General features: G+C 37.9%; 1 protein-coding gene across 1 annotated transcript in view; it reads left to right on the plus strand.

The window, feature by feature from the left end:
- Positions 1 to 18,374, plus strand: part of RnpS1 (RNA-binding protein S1) — a 119,264-nt gene that overhangs the window by 29,552 nt on the left and 71,338 nt on the right. Inside the window, exon 3 of the mRNA XM_090387005.1 lies at positions 17,451 to 17,600. Within this exon, the coding sequence (XP_090243131.1) occupies positions 17,451 to 17,600 (150 nt within the window). The remainder of the gene's footprint in view (positions 1 to 17,450; positions 17,601 to 18,374) is intronic.

Here is an 18,374-nt window from a genome sequence, read left to right on the forward strand (position 1 = left end):
CCTGCCCTGGCAGTCTGACTGCACAATTACTCCCAGGTCTTTTTCATTTTCTACCACCTTAAGCATAGTACCACACAGTTGGTACATTTCTCTGGGGTTACTTCTACCCATATGCAGTACTTTGCATTTGTCAAGGTTAAACTTCAGTTGCCACTTCTTAGTCCATCTGCCCAAATTATCTAGATCCTGTTGCAGCAGCACACTGCCATTACTGTTATTAACAACCCTGCCAACCTTTGTATCATCTGCAAACTTCAATATTAAGCCTGATATACCTTCATCAATATCATTGATAAATATACAAAACAACAGTGGACCTAACACCGAACTCTGTGGGACTCCACTAATAACATAAGTCCACGAAGAGCAGCACCCATTGATTACCACCCTCTGTCTTCTCTCACTTCCTTGGTGAACCCCAAGGTTCAGTTCTTTCTCTCACTCTTTTCCTCTTGTATATTAATGACCTTCTTCTCTTGACTTGAAATCCTGTCTATAGTTTTGAGATGATAATATGTTGCATTCCACCTTCTAGTGTAAGAATTGTTGCTCTGCACAAATAGCTTCATCTTCTCAAATCCACCATCAGTGGTGAACTACAGGTAATTTTCCAACGGGGCTAAGATAACTTAGTTAATTTCATTCCTTCTAAAACTCAATCCTGACTTCTGTATTACAAAAAGGAGTCTACTGCTCCAATACTTATCTTTCATGACACTCAGATTTCTATAAAAGATTGCATATCTCTGATTAGAAATTATTCTAACTTCTAATCTTTCTTGGCAAAAGTTTATCATGAATACTGTTTCCTCAGCATCTGAAAACTGGGTTTTCTCTTTTGCTCCTTAGTGTTACTTCTTTTCTAAACTTTCTCACTCTGTACAAATGTCAAATCTGTTCTGCCATGGAATATTTTTCCCACAACTGGGGTGGTGTACCCAAAATCTCCTTTGGGCTTCTAGACTTTAAAAGAGGGCAGTCAAGTTAATTAATGACCCATCTCTTACAGTCTCTCTACTTTCTGTCTCATAGATGTTCTCTTTCTGCTGCATACCTTTTCTATAGATACTTCCATGGGCACTGTTCTGAATTGGCTTGTGTAATTCCCCTTCTCTCTTCCAAACCACTCCAAATACATGTTGTAACCAGTCGTCATCTTTTTATTCTCCAACTTTGAACTCACAGACCCAAATTTTCTTCTTCCTCATTTATCCCTTCAACTTCTGTTTTCTGTAGCAACCTTCCTTCCTTGTCATGTATTTCCTGAAAATTGCAATTTACAGAAATTCAAGTCTAATGTCAACAAGTATCTTGTCTTCTCAACCTTCAATGCATGCACAGTATTAAGTACTGGTGGTTCTAATACCTCTTGTTTGGGATTTTCATTAAAAAAATGAAAAATAGCAATACTTGACACTATGCAGCAGTGAAGAATAAAACATATATGGTATGACTTTTTATTTGGATTTGAAATTTTTATTACCTATAAGTAAAATGCAGTTTTACAATGAATAACTTAAATAGGAGGAAAGCATTTTGTCAGCTATTTTGTGCTGTGATGTAGATACCTTTGCCCTTGCTGAAAGTCCACTAGTTGGCTAAATTTCTTAACTTAATAATGAGTGAAGTTATAACTTAAAGGACCCCTGAATTATCTTTTATGATTCCATACAAATTCAATACTGATTTGTGGAAAAATTTTGGTTTTATTAAGAAAATAAGACTTCGAGATGATCATCTAGTACAATCTTATATTTTAAAGCAAAATTTTCTAATGTTCGTGGTGGTTGCTCTGATGTTAACAGTGTTCATCTGTTTGGAGATTGTGATCTATATTGTACATAGTGGTGATTTACCACATTGACTATTCAGCTTCGGGCGCCTCCGTAGCCAGGTGGGCAGGAGCAGCAGTGCATAGCACATGCTTCGTGATTAGACCGAGGTTCGAGCCCGTGCCCACCAAATACAGAGGATGCGGAAAGGTCAGGGAATGACCACCGCATATCTCCGGAGCAATATGGCCTTAGTTGCTAATGCTCCTAAAAACCAAATAACAAACAACAACAACAACTATTCAGCTTCTAACAACCCAATTATTTGCTCTCTTTCAGAGTCAGTCAGTTGTATGTAACCTTACCTTATCCTTTAGGAGGGATAATATGATGCTGTTTACATGATACAGTGTTATTCTTATCCCTTCCCTCTCCCCAAACAATATCTGGTTGCAAAGTGGGAAGATAAACATCACAGCTCCAATACATACTTGTTTTAATTCAAGATCACCAGAAATTTCTTAGCTTTAACTCCTGCTGTGCAGGCAGTTGGAAATTTCTCATCAGTCCTAACTTCAATTGTTATTAACTATTTTTAGTTTGTTTCCTTAACTGACAGCTTATTACTCTTTTCCCTTGCCTATCTTGCTAGTATCACTTAGGTTCATAGGTGATACTTTTTTTTTTTCTGGACTCTCGAAATTTCAGGGGTGAGATGATTTCTTAACCTTGAGCAAGGGTGGAATCCTTTCATTGATACTGCCAAGTTCAGCTCTTGACAGTAAAGGATTTATTTGGGTGGGAGGTGGTCTTCTGGTAAGTGTTTTCTTGTACTTGACAATGACCATCTCCTTGTTGCAAAGACAGCAGTCAGCCTTCCTTTGGATTGCTTCTTCCTGTTTGAAAAGTGGCCACTTAAACAAAACTCCAATAATATAAAGCATTTAGGGCGTAAGCCTCAAGCTATGAAAAAGTCTAGACTATGTATAAGTATAGTGCGAAAGCATCAATAATACATAGCCAAATCTGAATGAACAGAATATTAGCAAAGCGGCATCGTTTTAAGTTATATCTCATATTGTGAATACCTTCATAATGAGTTGCCATGATATTGCACTACTTCGAATAAGTAACGCTTCACCTGAGGAGAAGATTAATGTTACTTATTCTCTGGGAAGATTAATGTTATCTGAAGATTAATCCATCTGAGAATAAGTAACATTAATCTTCTCCTCAGGTGAAGCGTTACTTATTCGAAGTAGTGCAATATCATGGCAACTCGTTGTGAAGGTATTCACAATATGAGATATAACTTAAAACGATGCCGCTTTGCTAATATTCTGTTCATTCAGATTTGGCTATGTATTATTGATGCTTTTGCACTATACTTATACATAGACAAAACTCCAACATAACCTTACACTGTACACAAATCAAATACTCTACACATGACTAGCTTGCAGAAGTGCTGCATCACAGAGATACAAGGTAGATTTCAGTTAATGCTCTGGAGCTTCTGCAGAGATGGATGCATGTATTTCTGTCATGGAAGCTCCAGAGCATTAACTGAGATCTACCTTGTATCTATGTCCCTACACCACTGAAGACACTAACAATGATGGAATGGCATCAGAGGCAAATGAGAAACAGATGGCAAGAATGCAACTCCACTTCTCATAGCTGTCGGTTAATCATGCTCCCCAATGCAGCCACATACAGGAATGGCATTATGATGTAGGAAATGTGGCCAATTTTGACAAATCTCTTTCCTGTTACTAGTTGGTGGATCCATTGAACCTCCTGTTCTGACATTTTTCTGATGCTACCAGGGCTATGGCAGCATCAGAACAAGTGTGTCCAAGTACTTTCCTCTAACCACAATTGCCAAATGCATCCAACTTTTTAGACATCATTACCCATGCAAACAGTGATTTACCATGTTGACCATCCAGCTTCTGACAATGCGATGATCTGATCTCTTTCCAAGTCCATTAGCTATACATAACATCACCTTATGCTTGAATAAGCATAAGGTAATGTTATTTTATTATTGCACACAATTTTATTGTTTTATTGCATACCCCTAGTCCTTTGCTCACATTTCAATTACTTGATGACATTTACACTTTTCCATATATGACCAGTTACGCATGCAGATTTTCAGGTAAATTCATCCATTCTTTCTTTGTGGACATTTTCAGTGATGAGCTGTACTGTATAATACTTAGAAAGTGCTATGAACTGGGTCATATGCTGAAGATTTCTGTTCTTTCTAGACCCGAAAGAAGAGAATGTATGAAAAGAGCATTGTTAGTCAGCTTTAAAGTGGAAAGTATTACACAGGGATTGTGATGTCAAATTTTTCTCTGTGACTTGCACTTGCTGCTAGAAGAAATGATTTCCATTCTTTCTTTGTGGACATTTTCAGTGCTAAGCTGTATAATACTTAGAAAGTGCTGTGAGCTGGGTCATATGCTGAAGATTTCTGTTCTTTCTAGACCCAAAAGAAGAGAATATATGAAAAGAGCATTGTTAGTCAGCTTTAAACTGGAAAGTATTATACAGGGATTGTGATGTCAAATATTTCTCTGTGTGACTTACACTTGCTGGAAGAAATTATTTCTTTTGTGGAGAGGATATACACTTAAACAAGTGATGTGCAAGGATATTTGTTCACGCTATTGAGGCAGAATTAATCATCTGTGAAAATTGTTAGCTAGGGTGGGATGCAAGTTTAATAATCCTAAAATCTTAATGAATGCTGCGATTGAATGTTGTACGAATTCAAATTGGTTAGATCAAAACTGTAGAGATCTACACTTGAATTCCCTGCAGACACGTGCTTTTGGCAGGTATATTAAACATGTATTTTGAATAGTAATGGCAAGGCAGGTGGTGGGAATACTTTAACAGCTTGCAGTTTTAATCTATAACTATTAGGGCATAATCAGTTGAATAAGAAATATATTGAGCAGTGAAATGCATTCTGTAAAGATAATGAGTAAGTGGAAAGTAGCTCAAAATAGCTGCCAAGAATAGTTGATTGAAGAATTATCAGTAGTACAGGAAGTTGAGAAAATAATTATGTAAAACCTCAGTAATTCAGATTAATAGGAGAAAGAGTAGCTAAAATTATACACTGTGACCTTGAAATCGACATTGATGTTTATTGAGGGAATGGTTCATTAAAATACAAGAAGAAAAGTCTTGACTTAGTTTAAAGTAGGAGCAGTGGGTTTTGAGTTAGAGCATTAATCAGATTAGGACATCATTTCCAATCTAAGCATTTTGTGAACATTGTGGAATGGGGTATGCGAATCAGATTGTTGTGCACAAAATGTTGCATAATTTGTTGTACTGTATTCTTTATAAAACACGTGATGATGTAAGGCTGTAACAAACAATGTTGTTGTGATACAGTAACTTCATTATATGAATGTGAAGGAAATGCCAGATCTGCAGCCACTGAATACCAGGGTCATTTTCCAACAAGGTGACACCCTAATTGGCATGTGTTCATAAACCTCCACCGTAATTTGAGGGAATGGAGTACAGTGAAAGGGTGTCGCGACTGAGGCCGGCCCCCAATCGTATTCTACACAAGCAGAGGAACAGGTGCTGGATATCGTGACATTAGATCCCTCACCAGCACATGAAGAGTTTCCACAAGAACAGATCATCCCTAAAGCTTTGTTTGGTGTATACTGCCTGAACACGGGCTGTGTGGATACTTAATCGTATGAATAACAGCCTCAACTTTCTTGTCAATATCCTGTGGAAAGACTGACGAGGCAACATTATATGAGATGAGGTATTCAGCATGCACAAGATTCTCCATATGTGGTCAGTGGAAAATCTTCACTATTTGGCAATCCCGTTTCCAAGTGGGATTTAGTGTCAATATGTGGGCTGGCATTGTAGGAGATAGCTTTGTTTATCACAAGTTCCCTAGGCGCCTCCGTAGCCAGGTGGGAAGGAGCGGCAGTGCGTAGCACACGTTTCTTGATTAGGACCGGGGTTCGAGCCCATCACCACCAAATACGGAGGATGCGGAAAGGTCAGGGAATGACCACCGCATATCCCGGAGCAATATGGCCTTAGTTGCTAATGCCCTTAAAAACCAAATAACTAACTAACTAACAAGTTCCCTACTCACCTAAATGCTGATCATTACTTAGTTTTTTGCAGAAGACATTGCCAATCGTTCTAGAAGATGTTCCTTTAAGTGTACGTGCCAATCTGCTGTTTCAGCACAATGGATTCACCTCCACATTTTGGGCAACAAGTAAGAACATTCTTAAATGGCTGTTAACAGAATCACTGGATTGGTGGGCACCTCTGCAGCCAGGTGGGCAGGAGCAGCAGTGCATAGCACACGCTTCTTGATTAGACCGGGGTTCGAGCCAGTGCCCACCAAATACGGAGGATGCAGAAAGGTCAGAGAATGACCACCGCATATCCCTGGAGCAATATGGCCTTAGTTGCTAATGCTCCAAATAACAAACAAACAACTGAATTGGTCACAGAGGTCCCATTTCTCGGCTGCCACACTCTCCTGACCTTAATCCATTGGAATTTTGTGGGATCACATGAAACAAATTGTTTATGCCATAGTGGTTAACAACCAGGGTAAATTGTTGAATCACATCCACAAAGCTTCCACTGCTGTTAAAAACAACACTGCGCTACTTGAATGCGTATGAGATTCCGTCTCACGCTGTGTTATGCGGAGCTCATTTCGAACATCTTTTGTGTTATTTCTTTTGATCATGCTTCAGTTTGATTGCATACTAATAAAAGTCATTTACTCCTGCAAAACGTTATTGAGTTTCTGAGTGCCTTTCAATTCATAGCTAAATTTTGACCAATGAACATTTGTTGTTCTGGATTTATTGATAACATATTCGGATACTTAGTAATAATTAAATTTAAAAAATTTTTACATAAATAAAATGTTTCTAATTAAAGTAAGTTTTTTCATAATGATTTCTTTTCATAAATTTACTATTATACACAAAACACTAGAAGTGGAAATGACATCACTAATCTGTTTAAAGTTCTAGCTCAAAACCGTTGCTTCTGCTTAAAACTGAGTGTAGACTTTTCTTGTATTTTAACCATTCCCTCAATAAATATTGACATAGATTTCAAGGGCACCCTATAGAATATAATTGTACAGATATTACAAAACTAAGCAAATTTATTTATTTAAATGGTATTAGGATATAAATATGGTGAAGAGGAAAATTTGAGATATGTGTTATTCGAAACAGAATTAAATACTGTACAGTTCAAATCAGGTAGAACGCAAATAATATACAGATAGTTCCCGACTTTACGAGTTAATTTGTTCTTAGCGCGCACTCATAAAGCAAAAACTCCTAAAGTGGGAATTTATTTCCTATAGATGTAATGTTAAAAACAGGTTATGTTCTCAGACAATGAAATCTGACCATAGTAATGTTAAATAAAGGTCAACAAAACAATAGTTTATGCTTGTACAATGATTCGTTTGTATATATTCATTCATTCATTCATTCATATATTTCATTCCAAAGAAATGAAAACATAGTCTTTAAAATCAATCAAATTATAATAATAAAGTAGTTATGTATGTCATAAATGTTAAAGAATGTTTATTTATCATCGTCACTAAATGCACACCCATTGTTGGTGTGTTGGAAGCACAAGGAGTTGTCTTCTTCAGAAATTCTTCAAGGGTCATTTGCAATGTAATTTTGCAAAAAGACCTTTAACAGTCATTCTGGCCATATTTTTGCTTATGATCTCATATTTTGTTTCCAATGTTATTCCTCTTTGCTGTTTCTTTTTATTAACACTCTCCGTAGTATTTTTGGCATGCTGTACAGTATTGATAATGGAGATAAATTTGAAATAAGACAAGACAGCAAAAATGAAGTGCAATACAACCACTCTTTGTAATGTGAGATGGTAACTGCTATATGTTATGTTCATCACTGAGATGCTATGCATGTGGTGTGAAATGCCGTATTTATGAATGTGTAGCATTTATTTATTGCAATGTTCATATTTTCGATTTTGTTGATACCAGATACTTGAATAAAAAAAACTCGTAAAGCGGAAACTAATATTTTAAACAATAAACTTTAATAACCATAAATTTAAACAGATGTAGAGATAGTCCTTCCCAAATTATTTCTTTTTTTGAAGCAATTTGAATTTTTCTGTCAATATATTGTCATTTCATAATGTCTTTCTTTAAAATGTTTGTTGAATTTCTTATGAGGATTAACAAACGTAATAAGAGTATCAAGCTAGCCACTTTACTTTTCTTTCTTTTTTCTTTGCTTCCCATTTCACCTACAGATTTTTCCCCTTGAAATGCTGGTGTTGTTTCCTCATCTTCTAGCTGTGTTCTTACATCCAGCAACTTAATATTCTTCTTTGCCACTTAATATCCTCCATCACCACTTGATATAATTGGATGAATTCCATCCACCCCAGGTACCTTTTTTATGTTTAGCTTCAACAATTTCTCTTCCACTTTCCTTTCAGTTATCACAAAATCATTTAGCTTGTATTGCCTGATAATTTATAGGCTTTCCATGCATTTTGCTTCTCTGCCACAACTATCATCAGTTCATCTGACATCCATTTAAGTTTAATTCTTGAACAGTATTTCTTTGTTTGTATGGAAAACCTAGTAGCTTCTGTGATTGTTTCCCTGACTGCTCCCTGTTCTCAGAAAGAATTATTCCCTCTTTTCTAAGATCTACACTGATGGTTCTAAGTCTGGTAATAAAGTGGGTGCAGCTGCTGTCTTTCCTAATAGAACTATTTCACTTACACTTCCTGCAGAACGCAGCAGTTATACTGCTGAGCTTCACGCCATTAAGCTTGCCTTGGAATATATTTCGCTCCTGTCAATCAATAAAAGCATCATATATACAGATTCCAAAAGTGCTCTCTGGGCTCTCAAAAACATGACACCTCACAATCCTTTGTTACGTCTTCACGAACGTCGGCAAACTGTTGTCATCTCTTGGATCCCAGGGTGCAGCGGTATTAAAGGAAATGAATGTGCAGATAATGTTGCAAAACATCCTGCCAACATAACCTCAACAAATGATCTTGTCCCGTATACTGATTGTAGATGCAATATCCAGAGAAAATATATGGAACAGTGGGCACTTATGTGGAGAAATCAAACACAGAACAAGTGTTTCGGCTGAAATCGGAACCACAATTATGAAATTTAGACTGCTTAAAAATAGAAAAGAAGAAGTAATCCTAGCCAGAAGCCGAATAGGCCATACTCACCTCACTCATCTGTTTCTGCTCATAGGGAATGATCCTCCGCAGTGCACGCACTGCTTACAACCATTGACAGTAAAGCATGTACTCACTGAATTAGATAGTATGAATCAGAGCTGTACTACTCAATATGTTCTACATTGATAATAATATTAGTAAAATAATAAGAGGAGTTTACCTCAATATAGTGCGTAGAACACTGGAAGTGTTCTACGCACTATATTGAGGTAAACTCCTCTTATTATTTTACTAATAGTACTCACTGAATGTAGCATTGTTTAACAATGCCCAACAGTGTGCAACTCCTTGTCAAATTTTTTCAGCTCCTTGTCAAATTTACAAGAACTGTTGTCACTCAGCCGCATCATAGGTAACAATGCAAATCTCTCTGAATTCCTTTTGTACCTAAAATGAATTCAAATGTATAATCAATTTTGACTGCTCCCAGAACAGTCATCACATACAACTTCACTACCTTTGGTAGGCACAATATGGCCAAAGTAGCCCTTGCACCAGAAACTCCCATAACAACACCAACAATAACAACCTCCCCATCTCCCATCCCAAACCTGTCTGGTGAGCCCTACCACCTTAAATCTTTCTCTGTTCGCAGTATAGGCTTCCTCCAGGGAGGCAACCCTCTGTTCCCTCAACTTCTAGTTTCCTGGTGGATATCTTCCTATCATCCACCCACTTTATCTTCATCTTTTTGTCTAAACTTCAACTGTCACACCTGCACCACTTTTCCAATAAAAACTTCCTGAGTGTCCAGAGACCTTTCACACTCTTCTGCCTGACCCACCGCCCCGTGGTTCTGGACAGAAACTAGAGGACTGTGGTTTTCCACTGGCCTGTAGGCCAACACACCTCAACGCTACACAACACAAACTATGTAATAAGATCCGCACCATCTGGTCTTTACAAAGTTTGTACTACGTGACAATGCTTACATTGCAGGGTTAGGGAAAACCCCTGGAGCCAGCTGAAAGAAACACTATACACCGTCTCCCCCCCCCCTTCAATACACATTATACTTCCCATATTCAAATTTTGCATCCCTTATATCCGAGTGACAACATTTTCAATATTCCTGCAATGTCTGCATTTCATGACTTAATCAGTACTTCAAATTTATTTACAATGCTCCTAGCATTGGTGTACATGCAAATATGTATGCACCTGTTCTTACTTTTATTTACCCTAATACAACCCATGTATTTACTTGTTCCGTGACGATCCACAGCAGGGCTTGAAATCCCTGACACCTTGCTTCCCAGGCCACTGCACGTTTCAATAGAAGCAGTGCAAGAATCATTTACCTCTGCCTGTGGGCCCTAGTTTAATCTATTATCTGTTTATCCCCCTGCCATGCTAGCAGTTTTCCGACCTGCCTGCCACTGCCTCGATAGCATCAGTTTATCAAGGCAGTGACAAGTGGGTTGTTAACAAGCCCAGATCATGCTGAGAAAAATTTTACCATGTGATCCTTGCATTCTCTCCAGGGCTGAATTGGTTGATAAGGCTCTCAATGAGCACTCCCTCGTGTTGTGTCTAGATAGAATTGCAGGCACTTTCAAATTCAATCTTAAGTTTCAACTTTTTCCAAGCCCTGTACTTGTTAAGTAACGCCTCAGATCTCCTGCTCTTAATATCATTAGTGCTATTGTGTACAACAATATTACCTTTTGTGTCCCTAAAAGATATCTGTTCTATATCATCTGCTTTTTGTACGGGCAGATATACCGTGGTCCTATTCCACCTGTACCACTGCACAATATATTTCCTCTTTCCCTGACAGTAAAGTCACTGATAATAATTACCTACCTCCAAGAAGAATAATACACTGTGAGACCAGTGTATTCTTCTTGAGGATTGCTGCTGTGCTGCTTGATGCACAAGCGTGAGCTCTGGCATTGAGTTGTGCAGCTGAGAGAGCTTGATGGGCCCCCATTTTAATTCCTTCGAGGGCATCTATCTTACTCATCAAGCTCTTGTAAATGCCCTTAGAATGCTGAAATGGAACCTAATTTCTTCACACTGCACTAATTTCTTTACAAATATTTGTGTGCATTCCCACCTGGGGGAATGCATACAAAGACATCCCCCCGGGGGTTGTGTCATGTCTTGTACCAGAAACCTGCAAATATTGTACAAGTAACACATTTTGTTAGGCTATGATTCATAGGAGAATCATCCTGTTAGTTCTCCTCCAAGCAGTAACACTCCCCTACTTTGAGCCGAAATACGGAGGGTGCTGAAAGGTCAGGGAATAACCACCGCATATCCCCAGATATGCGGAGCCTTAGTTGCTAATGCTCCAAATAACAAACATAACAAACTTTGAGCCCATTGAGTTTTAAATTAGTTATAGCCCTACTAAAAGTAAAATTTCATAGCTAAAAACAAGAAAAAATATGCTAACCCATGATTAGAACCTTCAAGCTGCCTACTTATCACAATTAAACCATACAAATCCACTACCATACACTGCACTACTAGTTATGTGCTGCAATATTTTTGCAAAATACTTTGAGCCGAAATACGGAGGGTGCTGAAAGGTCAGGGAATAACCACCGCATATCCCCAGATATGCGGAGCCTTAGTTGCTAATGCTCCAAATAACAAACATAACAAACTTTGAGCCCATTGAGTTTTAAATTAGTTATAGCCCTACTAAAAGTAAAATTTCATAGCTAAAAACAAGAAAAAATATGCTAACCCATGATTAGAACCTTCAAGCTGCCTACTTATCACAATTAAAACCATACAAATCCACTACCATACACTGTACTACTAGTTATGTGCTGCAATATTTTTGCAAAATCACCAATACAAAGGCTCTATGAATATCAAGTTGTAACTCAAAAATCTCAAGCTAAATTTAAAAATAAGACTGTTAAGCTTAAACACAATTTATTATGTTAAGTCAAAAAAATGGCAAAATTTTCCAAAAAAATTGCCCATTCCCAGGAGCTCAATTCTTCATCTGCTCAATTCATAACCTTGAATGGATATTGAAGTGCTTTATCTTTAATTCTTCTTTGAGTGGTCCACATTAAATGATAATCACTTGGAGCAAAGTGGCTATCATCGTCTTTTTTTTTTTTTTTTTAACTTGCATTTATTATTGTTAAACATGTAAAACTCTACTCATCACATTAGTCCATGAAAAGCAATGGCCATTTATAACCACTCTTTTTTTTATCTCCTACCACTTAACAGTAACTTTTGCCTAATGCCACATTGTTCCAATATATGCGTAATGAAAGTAGCAAACTTAAGTAAATGGTTCTTTATTCAAACATGTGATTTGTAACCTTTATTTTCTGACACTCTCCTCCCCTTGCATTATACGTCTTCCATTGCACTGCCACCTGAATAGTCTATTTGGCTGACACTGTGCCAAAGACTTTACTGAAATTTAAGTACATAATGTCAAAATTATTCTTTGCACCTAGTTCCTTTGTGACAACCTCTTAATAGGTAGTCAAATTTGTGACGCATGATTTAGCATTAGCATTAGCATTAGCATTAGTAGAGGCATTTGATGCAAGAAAGCAAGCTTATGCAGCATCAGCCAAATAAAAAAAAAAAAAAAACCACTCCCACTTCACCCCTCTTCGTTCAAAATACCTGTCCAGCTGAGCCTTAAACTTATTTAGGCTATCAACTTCCACGACAAGGGATGGAAGTCTGTTCCACCAACCAACCACTCGCTGGCTAAAGTCAAATTTCCACACGTCTATCCTACATCTCTTTCCTCAATTTGAATTTATGCCCTCTCAGGTGATTATTCTGAGCGAGAGGAAGAATCCCATCAGCATTGAGCATGCTCAAACCATTTAATGCTTTATACACCTCTATCAGATCACCTCGCTGGTGCCTAGTCTCCAGACACTGTAATTTGCAAATCTTAAGCCTTTCTTCGTAAGAGCACCCCTTTGTTCCATTCACTAATCTTGTTGCCCTTCTCTGTACTCGTTCCAGCAGCTCTACATCCGTCTTGAAATGAGGCCTCCAGGCCTGTATACAGTACTCTAGGTGTGGCCTGACCATCGCCTTATACAAGGGAATAATCACCTCCTTATCCCTGCTAGAAAAATTCTTATATATCATTGACAATACACCATGAGCTACTCTTGCAGCCCGTCTGCACTGCTCAGAGAACTTCATATCTGCCTGCACAACCACCCCAGGTCCCTTTCATTCTCTACCACTGTCAGTGCAATACCACAGAGTTGATACGTTGCTCTGGGGTTGCTGTTTCCCATGTGTAGTACTTTACATTTGTCAATGTTAAACTTCATTTGCCACCTCTCAGCCCATCTGCTCAACCTTTCCAGATCCTGTTGCAGCAGCAGCATAGTGTCAGTAGTGTCCTTGACAACCCTGCCTACCTTTGTATCGTCTGCAAACTTCGACATTAAGCTTGATATACCATCATCAATATCATTTATGAATACAGAAAACAATAATGGACCCAACACTGAGCCCTGAGGGACTCCACTAATAACATTAGTCCACGACGAGCAGTGTCCATTGATTACCACTCTCTGTCTTCTCCCCCTCAGCCACCCCTTTACCCACAGCAGCAATTTGCCTCCAATGTTACACTGCTCCAATTTGTGCAGCAGTCTTCCATGTGCAATAGTATCAAAAGCCTTTCTAAGATCCAAGTATATAATATCAAAGTTATTCCCTGCATCCAGTTCCTTTGTGACTGCATCATAGTATCCAATCAAATTGGTCAGGCAAGACTTCCCCTTAACAAAACCATGCTGTGTCCGAGCTATAACTGAAGTCTTGTCTAAATGATCCTGCAGTGCTTCTTTAACTAGTGCCTCCATTAATTTTCCTGGAACAGAAGTTAAACTCACAGGTCTATAATTGCTTGTGTCAGCTTTTGATCCTCCTTTGTGAATTGGGGTCACATTTGCACATCTCCAGTCTATGGGTACCTCCCCTGAGTCCAAGGAAGCTCTCATAATTATGGCTAAGGGTTTGCTTACTTTCTTTGCTGCCTCCTTTAATATAACTGGATAGATCCCATCCACCCCAGGTGCCTTTCTTGTGTTTATCTTCAACAATTTCTCCTCCACTTTACTCTCAGTTATTACAAGATTCTCTAGCTTACTGCTAGAGTTGAATACACCTCTGGCTTTCCCCTCGCTAAATAACTCCTCATGTGTGAATGTTGATGCAAAATATTCATTTAGTTTGTTAGCTACATGAGCAGGATCATCAACAGTTGACCCATCGATATCAAGTGGACCAATCTGATTCATCCCCTTCCTTCTAGAGTTTACATAAGTAAAGAACTCTTTGCTGTTTTTCTTTGCATCCCTTGCCAAAGATTTCTCGTAATCTGCCTTCGCCTGCCTAACCTCCTTTGTAACTTGGTTACAGATCAACTTTTATCTATCATAGGCTTCTGTGTCATGTGTTAATTTGTATGTATCCCATGCATGTTTCTTCTCTGCCATATGCCTCATCAGTTCATCTGACATCCATTTAGGCCTAAACCTTGAACAATATTTCTTAGTTGGTATGTAAAGTCTAGTAGCTTCCAAGATAATTTCTTTGAATGCTTCCCATTTTGCATTTACTGTTGGTAACATCATCAGTTGGTCCCACTGTATAGAATTTAAATACTGTCTCAGTCCATCGTTGTCGCCTTTACGAAAGCAATAACCCTTCCCTTTACCCCTAATGGTAGTTACCTCTTTGAGTAAATCCCACTTCAGCACACTGTGATCACTGCCACCTAGTGGTTCATTTATCTGCAGATTCTTAATGCATGAAGAATCACTGCTGATAATCAAATCAAGAGTATTCCTCCCTCTAGTTGCCTCCCGAACATGCTGATGTAGAAAACAATCATCCAATAAATCCACAAAAGCCTTGCTAGTGTGTGAGTGACCAGCCCACAAATTCCAGTCAATATCTAGGAAATTAAAATCTCCCATTATAAGACTCTCTGATTTACTGGCCCACTCTATTTCCCTGTACAGTTTCTTATTATACTCATCAGAGTCATTAGGCCTATAGCACACTCCTACTCTCAATTTTGATCTCCCAATGCTTATGTCACACCAAACTGACTCGACACTGCACTGTCCAGCGATGTCCACTGGCTTCACTTCCTTGGATTTTATGTATTTCTTAACTAATAGCATAACCCCTCCTCCCTTCCTATCCAGTCTATCTTTTCTGTAGACGTTGTACTCCCCAAATTCCAGTTCTGCATTCCTTATATCTGTGTGACACCAAGTCTCTGATATCCCAACAATATCTGCCTTTGATGTTTTGAGCAATACCTCAAATTCATCAAATTTATTTACTAAACTCCTAGCATTGGTGTACACGCAAAGATACATGCGCCTATTTCTATTCTTAGCTACCCTAACACAACCCATGTGTTTACTTGTACCGCAATGACTCCCAGCAGTCTCTGAAATATCCTGAATCTTGTTTTTCAGGCTTCTGCTCATTCCAATAGAAGCAGTGCAAGAATCTCTTTCACCTCTGCCAGTGGCTACTGTTTAATTTTAATAAACCTGTGCAGTGATTGCCTTATGAGTCCACTCTTAGAAATATGATCTTGCATTACTGCTACCATTATTTTCTCTGGAATAGAGGTTAAACTGACAGGTCTATAGTTATCTCACCCTTGAACCATTATTGCGAATAGGCAATACATATATACATCTCTGATCCACAGATCCTTTTGAATCTGAGGATGCTCTCATTATTATACCGAAAGTTGAACTACCTCTTTTGCAGCAACTTTTAATATAATTGGATGGAGCTGCTAAAAGTGAACAAGCAGGCCCATCTGCTTGTACACTTTTAGCCGCAGTGATTTCTCTACATTTTTAGTGTCTATTTATAAAATCATTTAACTACAAAGGCGCCTCCGTAGCCAGGTGGGAAGGAGCAGTAGTGCGTAGCACACGCTTCTTGATTAGACCGGGGTTCGAGCCCATCATCACCAAATACGGAGGATGCGGAAAGGTCAGGGAATGACCACCGCATATCCCCGAGCAATATGGCCTTAGTTGCTAATGCTCCTAAAAACCAAATAACAAACAAATAACAAATTTAACTACAAACCAGTATTAGCCTTCTACCAGCCCCATCTCTAAAAATTGCTTAATGTGTGAATGTATACAGAAAATATCTATTCAGTTTATCTTCACTCTCTACAGGATTATCAGTGATCATACCATTCATATCCATTGGATCAATGTGATTTATCCCATCCCATTCCATGTTGTGTTAACATACACAAAGAATTCCCTGCTGCTTTTCTTTGCACACTTATCCAAGGACTTTTTGTAATCTGCCTAATCCCCTGTGTAACTTAGTTGCACACTGGTTTGTATTTATTGTAGGAGACTATCCCCTGACAATTTGTGATTATCCCGAGCATTTTTTCCCTCTTTTGCTAATCAGTTCATCTGACATCCATTTTGGTTTAAATCTTGAACAGTATCTTTTAATTGGTATAAAATGTTTAGTGGCTTCTAAGATTAACTCTCTAAACATTTCCCATTTGGTATTTATGTTTTTTAATAACAGGTTTTTCTCACTGAAATGAGTTTTAAAAAAATATATCTGAGCCCATTATAATCAATCACTGTTGCAAAAAAAAAATCTCTTCCTTTACTCTTGAATGTAGCTATTTCTTTGAATTACATCAGCATGAAATGATAACTATATTGTGATCATTTCACCCAATTTTGGAGTCAGTAGTTTTGAAACACGACAAACGTCCCATATGCACGCCACGCACCAACAACAATCGCTTGATCTAGCCTAGTGAATGACTGAACACTCGCATTCATATACGTGCTCTTCCAGTCATCTGATAATGCACAGCATATTTAGTATAATTTATTCCATTCCTAATGTTTTATGTTATGTTTGCATTTCTGTGTGTATGCACCTTTCTTGCTGAGGAAGGGGTTCGTTACCCCAAAAGCTACTTGTCATATTAAAAACTTATTAAATTTATTTTAGTTACTGCTTCCACTGGCTCTGATGTATTCTCTTCTTCCAAATCAAGATTTGCTACTGATTAATCAGTTTACTCGGTATGCCGAGTTACTCATACTAGTGCTGTAGCATGCTTATGAATGTGTAACTAAATTTACTTTTTTGTTACATTTACAAGGTTCCCCCCCCCCTTTTTTTTTTTGTCTTCATTATATTGAGGATTTCCCAGGATTTAAATTATCTGGAACATTAATCATGAGTCTGCTGTATGTGTATGAGGCAAAGAACAGCAAAGAAAGTAGGGGGGATGGGGGAAGCATTTCTGATGTTTTGATTAGTTATTTTCAACGTGTACTTTTCTATTATACAATTTTGTTCTTTTAGGGTGCATACTGAGAGTAGTAGCAAGAAAAAATCTTCAGATGCCAAGAAGGAACGTGGAAGAACGAAAGAAAAAAATAAAGAAAAGGACAAAGGAAAGGACAGAAAGAGACACAGTGCTTCTTCTAGTAGCACAAGTAGCAGCAGTGGAAGGTATGTTTTAACATATTTCTTTAAACTTAAACCACAAAAGTGATTCCAGTGTCTGCATCTTTCACAATTTTCTTTTCTTTTTTAATTTGCATATCAACCTATATTTGAAATATAATACAGGTAGGACCCGTTTTACGGCAGGTTTAGGTTCCAGCAAAACAGGATCGTAAAATGAAAAGTCGTAAAGTAAGACCTAATTATAATGTAATTGAATGAGATAGATTCCAAAATTCCCAAAATTATGTACTAATATTTCTGTTCAAAAGTATGTACTAATATTTCTGTTCAAAAGTATGTACTAATATTTCTGTTCAAAAGTATGTACTAATATTTCTGTTCTTTATAAATAATTCAATATTTTAAACATTTAATGCACGTTTTATTTACACTTATGCACGAAACAATTAATAAAATAAAATTTTAACTTACTTTGGTCCTGTGGAGTCATCATTTCAGTACTTATTTACTTCACTGGTATTTTATGTCACAATGGCATAATGGGGGCGACATTAATGGGAGGTTCCTGATTGAGGGTCATCAGGTTCTGAGAGTTCCTTTCCCTTCTTTGTCAAGAACTGTAGTATTGACGTCTGGCATGACTTCCTACTTCTTTCTTCCAAGATGTTATAGTAGGGCTTCAGCATCATGTTGACACCTCTTTGGATGCCATGGCTACATTCCCAATCAGGATCATTATCACATCAAATGCACTACGAATTTTGGCAAGAGCACTCTGATTATGTTTTGTTTTTAATGTTCTGATTGGCTCCAACT

Source organism: Mastigoproctus giganteus, chromosome 13, assembly GCF_048544385.1.
Source record: "Mastigoproctus giganteus isolate SK-2022 chromosome 13, ASM4854438v1, whole genome shotgun sequence".
In the NCBI taxonomy this organism is placed as follows: Eukaryota; Metazoa; Arthropoda; class Arachnida; order Uropygi; family Thelyphonidae; genus Mastigoproctus; species Mastigoproctus giganteus.